The sequence below is a fragment of the Numenius arquata genome, chromosome 1 (assembly GCF_964106895.1).
Source record: "Numenius arquata chromosome 1, bNumArq3.hap1.1, whole genome shotgun sequence".
Lineage (NCBI taxonomy): Eukaryota > Metazoa > Chordata > Aves > Charadriiformes > Scolopacidae > Numenius > Numenius arquata.
This window is the reverse complement of record NC_133576.1, coordinates 84376890-84386117: the sequence shown is the minus strand read 5'-3', so window position 1 is coordinate 84386117 and position 9228 is coordinate 84376890. Positions and strand designations below refer to the sequence as shown.

The following is a 9228-nucleotide window of genomic DNA, read 5'->3' as shown; positions in this document are numbered from 1 at the left end:
CATATTTCGTCTTATCCATAATGCTACACAGTTGTCCTGTTCTTCTTCATGCTGACAACTTTAGAATGTCATCAATTATTCATTTCACATCTATCACTTCTTATATTATTTTGAGTTCTTATTTCTGAATATATTCTGCAGGTCAAATTTCAAGGTGATACCTTCGAAGCATCATCTTCCAAATGAAACGTTGAGCAGGGAACTTACTTTTTTTCAGTCTGATCTTTCAAGAAAGCTTTTAAATTATATCATCTGGGGTGAAAAAGGTAATGGGACTGTACCTGCAGAATGAAATAAGAAATTTCTGTGGTGGCCAAATCAGACTTCAAGCCTGAAGTTTTTCACTTTCTTGGCAGATTTTCCCAGATGACGGTATTTTTTTTTTAATATATTGATGGGGTATAATATATAATCTGCCCCTAATAAGTTTATCCAACACCACTAGGCAAGTAATTTGAAATTGTAACTAGGCATATACAAGATTAGTTTTTCTGTGGTAGCTAAGAATAGATTGTATTTTCATTATGAAAAAAAGGGGAAAAAATCTGCAAAAATACGTGTTAGATTGCAGGCTTTCAGTTTACAAATCCAATACAAACTTCTAGCATTAAAGTACTGGGATCCACCAAGTCGTATCACCAATTTTTCTGCAGTCTGGTAAATTCCCCACTACTTTTTTTGGCATGCCTGTAGGTAATCATACAGTTACGGCCACGCTGTCTTGGCTTTGCTGTCAGTGGAAAACAGGATTGTGTCCCGGGGACAATCAAGCAGAGCTCGAAATTGCACTTGCCTTCCTCTGCTCCATGGCTAGGTCCCACACAGATGAAGAACGAGGAGCAATATACTTCTGACATACTGCCCGATTTTTTTTCGAGTCGTCCACAGATACTGACCTCGAAGAATAAAGGATAGCAACAACCATCACATCTCAAAAGGTGGCCCTTTATATCGACAGTGTTAAATTCACTCCATTAGCCCCGACGCCAGCCACCTGCCCAGGGGCAACAGGCCCACATGCCCCTCCAGGCCTGCCAGCACCCTCAGAGGGGCTGAACCCGGGCCTGAAGCGAAGCCCTCCCCGACCCAGACGAGCAGGCAAAGCGACACGAGATAAAACACAGAGGCAGGTGGGGACTCTCTGGGTTTAGCTTTCTGCTGGAGGTCCGAGATCCGCCTCCACCAGCCCGCGCCGCCATCTCCAGTGCGGGCACACCGCTGTGGGCGCCGGCGTCGCTCCGCCTTCCTGCGCATGAGCACGCGCAACCTCAGTCAGGGCGCCCGCCCTACCGCGCAGGCGCGGGGCCGCGCCCCCTCTTCCCTTTCCCAGCTCTCTCGCTTGGGCGTGGCCCGGCGCTGCGCCGCTTCCACGTTCGACGAGCGCGCGCGGCGGGGCCAATCAGAGGCGCCCACGACCCAGCCCGGAGAAGTTGGAGCCGTCGGTGGGGGGCGGCCGCCAGTGTCGCCGCGGGCGTCGGGGCGGGCGGGCGGCGGCGATGGTGTGTCCCGCGGCCTCCGCCGGCCGCTTGGGCTCCGCGCTGCCCTTCCTGCTGGTGCTCTTCGACCTGCAGTACCAGGGTGAGGGCCTGGGGATGGAGGCCGCGCGTTGGGGGGGTGTGAAGGGGGCGCGGGGGGAGCTGCGGCCCGGCCGGGGTGTGTGTTTGTGTGGTGGCCGCTTCCCTCCGCGGCCCGCCGGGGCATTGGGGCCGGCGAACGGGGCTGCCGCGGGGCTTCCGCCGGGCCTACAGCGGGCTGCTCGTCCTTCCTCCTTCTGGGCTCTCCTCAGCCGTGGTGCCGGTTGAGCGTGTTGGGGTGCCCGCCTGGGCTGTGGGGCAGCCGGTATAGCCGGGCCGAGACGCAGGGGGAGAGTGGAATGGAACCGAGCCGGCGGGGCTGCGGCCTGCTCGTAGGCAGCCGGCGGGCCTGAGCCGGGGCTGGGGCCACCGCCATGGCGGCGGGGCAGCCCCCGCGGGACGTCCGGGGGGGGGGGGGGACGGACACACATTTCTGGAAAGGGTGTGAGGAAGAAGGAGGTACAGAAGTGCCACCTCATCAAGGCAGTTGGGAAGGGTGCATAACGAGGGCACTGTCGCTGCTTGAGACCTGCTCGGTTTTATCAGAGTTCTGCGGCGGTACTGTTGAAGGGATCTTGGTGCGTGTGCTTCCTTTCCCTCGGCCTGCTGAGGGGGTGCCAGCTGTCTGGAAAATGTCACGGTGTCCCTTGAGCGTACCTGTGGGACAGCATTGGCTGGTGCTGTGCTGGCCTTGAATTCTTCACTCCTGTGTGAATTTTGTGTAATTTCCAAGTTCAAAGGCTTTTTCAGTGGTCCTTCTCAGCCACAGCTGTTATTAGTGTCAGACTTACAAATCCACTGAGGCTTTTGACAGTTGTGTTGCATTTGTTTATGGTTTTGTTTTGTTGTTGTGGCTTTTTTGATATTGGGTTTTTTTCCTCTCACCATTAGTATTTGAAGTTCAGCAGATAAGTTAATCTGCATTTTGTGTGGCCTGTTTGTTTTCAGAGTACACTGTCAGCAACACCTGTATGGTCAAACTTACATTCACAGGCTCCTATTAAATATATAACTTGGTTATACAATTGTGCGTACAGGCAGAGTTTCACCTGAGGAATGTTTTTTTTAACTGACAGTGGCAGGTTGAAGTGGAAACGAAGCTGTCAGTAGTCAGAATCTGTCAAACTTAAGACTGACCTGGGCTGACATTAGAAATTCAGTTGATGTGCTAAACTAACAAATACTTCAGCTGGCCAAGTGGCAGCAGGAACATACTGTGGCAAAAATGCTCTGTAGTATAAAACTGCATACTGTGGTGTTCAATTGCTTTTTTGGATGTGTATTCCAGTAGTGTTAGAGGAAAAATAATAATTGTGGTCAAAGTTTACTTTTTTCCCTAAGATTGTGGCAGTGGTGCCCCTGCTGAGGATTCTTTATTTGGAGTTGCCAAGCTATTTCAAGTATATGGTTTAATGGCTATGTGGACTTGCCAAAGCCCCATTTCCTAATTTGGGGTATATTTTCTTAGCTTCAGTTAATAAAGATGTACAGTAATAGAATAAACAGTGATGGTTCTGCGTCTTATTTACTGAACTCACTATCATCTTAGTTCATGAGTTCATTTTCCAGAGTATATATTTAGGGAATTTAGGGCGTTTACACTATTTAAGTATCTGGATTTTTTCCTCTCCAATATTACTGTCTTTGAACTCAACAGTGTTCATGTTCACATTTAAATTTGCATCTTGCTGTCTTGGTAATAGAAGTCTACCTTGTGCCATCTGATTCATGAATCAGTGCAACAGTCGGTCTGTGTTAACTTTGTATCTCACAGTTGATATCTATGAATGCTAATTTATAACTGGCAGGTAAATGAGTTGATTGGTAACGTGGCAGGTTGCAGTTCAGCTCTCACTGTTGTGTTTCCTGAATTCCTACTCTTTGAATACCCTGACTTGTGCTGAATAAGCTCCCATTTGGCACAAGTCAACTTTTATGAAGAGTCATCTTTCGTGGCTGTTTGTCCACACTAATTGCAACAAAAAGTAGTGACTGATAAGGACAGAGGAGTGTTCCTCTTCCCCCTCTCCTTCCTAACATTAAAAGAGAGGAAATGTAATAAGGGGAAGAAAAGACATGGTTTAAGTATACAGAGCTCAGTTCATTATTGTTAGACCACTAACCGTAAGTGTTTCTCTCCCCGCTTCCCAGAAACAGGTTGTTTCTGCCCTGAATTTGGGAGGCTTCTTTCTTGCCCCAAATAGCGAAGGATACTTGGGGGTGAGGAGTGGCTATTTGGTTTGTCAGTTTTAGCTATATTTACCAACGTTCTTTGCAAACAGGAGTAAAAACTTGATAGGAGCAAGTTTACATATGGCTCAACAAGATCCTTTGAGGCTCCTGTGAACCTTTTCATATTTCTGAAACCGTAGTTGCTTGTCCACTTCATACTTTGTTCAGTCTTGTCCTTGAAAAACACACATAAAAGCAAAGCCACAACCTGTTTAAAAATAAAAGCAAAGTTAAGACTTACTATGCTAAACATATAAGTCATTCTGATCAAAAAAAGCCCCAAAACCAGGATCTCCCACTTGCATGACAAGATAATCTTCAAGTTCTTTTAAGTGTAAAAAAAAAAAAAAAGTTTAGGTCATTGTAATTAGGATGAGTGATATGCATGTTCCTTCTTTGTCTTTGAAACAATTCTGTTTCTGGTACGCAGTTGGAACTAATTCTGTTTATTTTCATAGTTCTGTTACCCAGCTTGGGGACAAGAGTTAAAAAAGTAGGTGGAACTCCTACAGGGGAAAAAGTGTGTAGACAAATGTAAAATCTTGAAACTGTTTTCAAGTTGGAGGGCTTTCTTAAGCTTTTTACACTGTGGATGTGACTAATCATACGAGGATATAATTGAAGTTGGTATACTTAGATACCCACATATTAGCACCAGTTATTCTAATAAAACAAAAATCCTACCAGGAAGGTATAATTTATTTGAAGTGAATTTATTTAACTGGAAAAACAGGTTAGCTGCACCTGCTTATCTTTCATGTGCTGACTGACTGACTGACTTTGAGTTGTCAGGGCTGGGACCAGTTCTTATTTGGGAGTAGTTTGGTGAGTTTTTTTTACTCTGCCATTCTAGCGTAAGTGCCAGGACAACAGACTCTAAATTTATCTCGAAAATCTGACTTGATTTGACAGTTGGAGCTCTTGTGTGTGATTGTCTGAGGTCCTTGGTAAATAAATAACAATTAGTCAGGCTTTAGAAATAATATTCGGATTAAAATACTGCAAAGTTTTAAAAATAAATGGTATGCTTGCATATCTCTGGCATAAATTTGGTTTCTTGCTAGAGCATACAAAGCTTCTTCAGCTGCAGTATCCAGCTCACTAATACCTGTCTATCTGTGGGAAAGACCTCTGTGGAGTTGGTTTGTTTTTTCCTCCGGTTGAACCTGAGTCCTTATGTCCATTCCCAGGCCAAAGAGCAAATAGGTACCCAAACAGGTTACACAGAATTTGAGTCCTTAGACTCCTGTGCCCATGTTAAATGTTTTCAGATGTCTACTGTGGGGTGGTTTATTGAGAAGAACTGTTTGATTACAGACAGAAAATGAATAAGCAATATATTTATATGAAAAAACAGCCAAGCTATCAGGTGAATACACAGTGTTCCTGAGTAGTTACGGTGTCACTTTTCGTCATGGTTACACTGACTGTATAGGCTGCTGCTGGAGACCTGCACATCAATTTATGATGTCCAGCAACTTGCGGAGCCAAGTTTTAGTGTATGTCTAGTATGATCTTGTTCTGCAGAGGACCTACAGTCCTTTACACTTTGCCTTATTACTCTATCCATGTTGCTTCTGCTTTTCTTTCTTACCTGTTTATTATTAATGGTCACCTTTCTCATTTCCTTTATTTATTATCTTCAGTATTTTCAAGGAAAAAGATGACTCTCCTGCCTAAAGTATTACGTAACTATAAAAATGTACTGAACATAATGTATATGAAAGACCCTGAATAGCAAAGGTACATCTTAATTGTGGAAAATCTATTCTTGGAGCTGTCCTGATGTGACTAAATGTGAAACAAGGACACTTCAGATGCTTGAGAATCTGTAAAAATTAAATACTGTGTTTAGGTGGATGGAAGAGTATATTAAAGAGTAATTTACACCCCACTTCTAGGATGCCAATCCAAACTGACAAGTTTTGAAAGATTTCAGGTATTTGTATGTGGGGAGAGATGGGAGGGATGAAGATTAAGAGTTTTTTGCTTGTTTGTTTTAACTTATGTTAAATACTTTGGTCTGTTTATGGTTTGATATCTGATTTGCTGCTAGTATTACTTCCAAAGCCAGGGAAATTTATGATGGGGTGTTTTTCCAGTATTGGGGTGAGGGTGGTTGTGTTTGTTTTAGATTTTTTTTTTTTTTTTTTTCCTCTCCAATGCTTGGTTTATCATTTTAGAGGACATTGGACTACTCAGTGGTCAAAAGCTTTAAGCTAGAGAAGCAGCAAAATGGCAAAGCAGAATGTCCATTTTTCTGAAAATTGAACCTTCACATAAAAGCTACCTTGAAGCAGAATACTGTGTGTGAAAAAATTACTCTCAAGAAATACTTCTCCACTATCAGTGGAGCTATTTCTGTTTTATTCAGAGCTATACGTACCTAGAATGGATTTTGAAATTCATCTTTTAATAAGATTCCCAAATTGACTATATGATAAGTAATATTTTAACTTTGTCTATTTAAACCAAAACAATTACTCAGTAGAAATTTGGGGCTTATTTTATAAAGGCATTTCCATTAATTAAAAAAAGGATTTGTTTGCTGCTGCTGTTCTAAATCAAATAACTGAATTGAAGCCCTTCGGTCTATTTTGCTGAATTATTATGAATATTTGAGCAGATAGAGCTTTTTCTAGTGGATACAGAGATAATTTTGTTCATTTTAGTATATACAGCTCAATGATTTTCTTATAATATGGAATTAAAAGAATTATGAACTATATTAATGAGCAGGAAAGGAAAATTAAATTACAGTCCTAGATGCTGAGATCTCTTAGTTCTAAAATCTTGATGACTTGGTGATCAGAAATTATTGTCCCTTCATTACAAATACTTTGTTTAACAATCACCTTTCACTGTGAAAAGTTTTGATATACTTTACTTCAATCTGTAGTGTAACATTTTTATTCAGTCTCTAAGAAACTACTTCAAAGTGCTGTTGCATTTTCGTATTTAAGATTAATTCAAGTGCCTATCTGAATTAGCTTGATACAAAACCTGAGTGAAAGAAATTGATTTCTAGTAATTGTTAGTTCATTGTTTTCTAATGTAATGTATTTATTCAGGATTTTAATGTATTATCTTGCTTAAATTTATGCATAGGGTATGCTCTTAGTAAAAGAAAACTGTATGTAGCGTGAAAGTTTTAATGGTCCTAAATTAGTAAGTTGTAGTGACATTCAGTCCTGATTTGAAGAATGCTGGAAAGAGTACAAATGAAAAGCCTCTGTGGCTGAATTGATGTATGTACAGCATGTACTTGCACTTAGCTTCTCCTTTCTTCTCAACAACGGTCTTTCCCTGTTGGTTGAGCAGCAGCAATTTATTAGCTTTAAACTAAAACTGGCACTTTGAAAGCATACTACTTTAATACGATTTTCATACTACTTGTTAAATGAAAAGAGAGGGAGAATTTTAATTGTTTATACCAAAGCTTGTGCTCTGGAAACAGTTTGTCTTGGGAATTATGAAGATGAGACAAAAGTGGAGTAGATGAGAAACCAGTCTCTGCAGTAGTTAACAGTTCTCACTTGAGTCCTAAGTTATCAGTAGAGTGGTGAAATTTAACTTAAAGCTTTTTATACTTGCTATCTCTGCATTATGAGTGTTTTCCCAGATTTTTTGAAATTGAAAGCCCATATAGAAATGTCTTTTGTCAAACGGTTTTTATAGTTGATATATAAAGCTTGATGTGCAAAAATACGTTACTGAATGTATATAGAGGAATAGAAATGCATATTTGATGCCTTCTCACAATGTGGTGCTTTACAGTGTTTATCTGTTAACTTTGACATCCTTTTGGGGGCAGGGAGGATATGCTCCGTGTTTTATTAGGCTGCAGATTGTTTTAGCACTGGAAGATGGGACTTCTGCTTCTATATCAGTAACTGTTATATGTATTGCATTATCACTGTATATGTCTGGTATAATCAAACTGGTCGTTGAAAACTATGAATTTTTTTTTTCTTTAAGGAGCTGAATGTGGAATAAATGCGGAAGTAGAAAAACAACTTGAAATGGGAAAGAAGTTATTGGCTGCTGGACAGCTAGCAGATGCTTTGTCTCACTTTCATGCGGCTATAGGTACGTATCTCAGGAAAGTGACCGACTGTAAGATTTTTGGCAATGCTATGTGTTCCATTTATTTTAAAGTTCAACCTCAGATGAGGTGAAAAAGAGAAATACTTGTTCTGTTCCTCAGCTATGGATGTTCTTGTCTACAAATTCTGGATTGATGGTTTGGGGTTTTTTTTAATAGCTCAGTAAAATGTTTACTGTCTTCTACTGCATATGGTTGTTTGGTTGGTCTAAGCTACTTTCCTTGAGAACCTACAGTAACTGTAATCTATTTCTGTGAAATATTGCATAGAGAAGAATATTAAGAAAATTCTTTGTTTCAGAGACTTGTGTTTGTCTCCTGTAAGGGTGCGCATATATGTGCTAGCCTAGAGGGTGTTGAAATTGCTGGATCTTGGAAGTTTGACCAGCAGACAACATGGGATGTGTCGGCCTTGAAGTTAGCCTTTAGGTTTTGATAACGTATGTGTGTTAGTCTGCTGTTCAGAGGGGGTGTTGGTGCCCACTTGAATATTAAAGAAGTTGCTGCTATTTCAGTGGATGGTGTAAAGGGTTTATGCACTGTGATGACATTGGACTAACATACTGGTCATTTGAGGATTATTTGCTTGCATCCTGTATGATGGACAGGGACTGGGAAGGAGAATGATGCATTAACATGCTTTCAAATGTAGGCCTGCAGTTGGAGATAAAGGGTTAGTATGTAGTGGCTGTAAACATCTATGTATTTTGCCTTCAGTACTCTTAATTATTTGGCATTTACTGTGTTTCTGTAATCTGTATTGTTAAATAATCGAACTGCCTAGAAAATACTGCTTTGATAATGTTACGAATGTTATGTTTTCTTGATAAATACCACTTTTTCCGGGGGCTTAAAACTCAGGTAATATATTTTTAGTCATTACAGTTTCACTGTACCCAAAGTTTCAGTTGGTCTGAGATAGTATTCTGATTACTGTTCATTCGCTTTCAGAGGGAGACTCTGATAACTACATTGCTTATTACAGAAGAGCCACAGTGTACTTAGCCATGGGCAAATCTAAAGCAGCAATTCGTGATTTAAGTAAAGTGGTTGAATTAAAGCAGGACTTCACAGCAGTAAGTATTACTGGAATTGAAAATTGTTCAAGTGTAAAAAACCTCCTTTGAAGAAGGTTGTTTTTTCAGATTTTGCTAAACAGAAATAGAAAATATATTATCACTCAGAAGGCTTTAAATAGGATAAAATAATAGCAATGGTGTATGTGCTAAAATCTACAACTATGCTGAGTAAAGTCTAGCCAGTTATTCTAACAACTAATAGTCATTTAATTAAGTTTGTGTTCCTCATGGGTTTGTG

General features: G+C 40.9%; 1 protein-coding gene across 1 annotated transcript in view; it reads left to right on the top strand.

Moving 5' to 3' along the window:
• Positions 1–1432: 1432 nt before the first annotated feature.
• DNAJC3 (DnaJ heat shock protein family (Hsp40) member C3) overlaps positions 1433–9228 on the top strand; it is a 33446-nt gene continuing 25650 nt past the window's right edge. Inside the window, exons 1-3 of the mRNA XM_074165502.1 lie at positions 1433–1578; positions 7785–7895; positions 8863–8987. Of these exons, the coding sequence (XP_074021603.1) occupies positions 1497–1578; positions 7785–7895; positions 8863–8987 (318 nt within the window). The 5' untranslated portion in view covers positions 1433–1496. The remainder of the gene's footprint in view (positions 1579–7784; positions 7896–8862; positions 8988–9228) is intronic.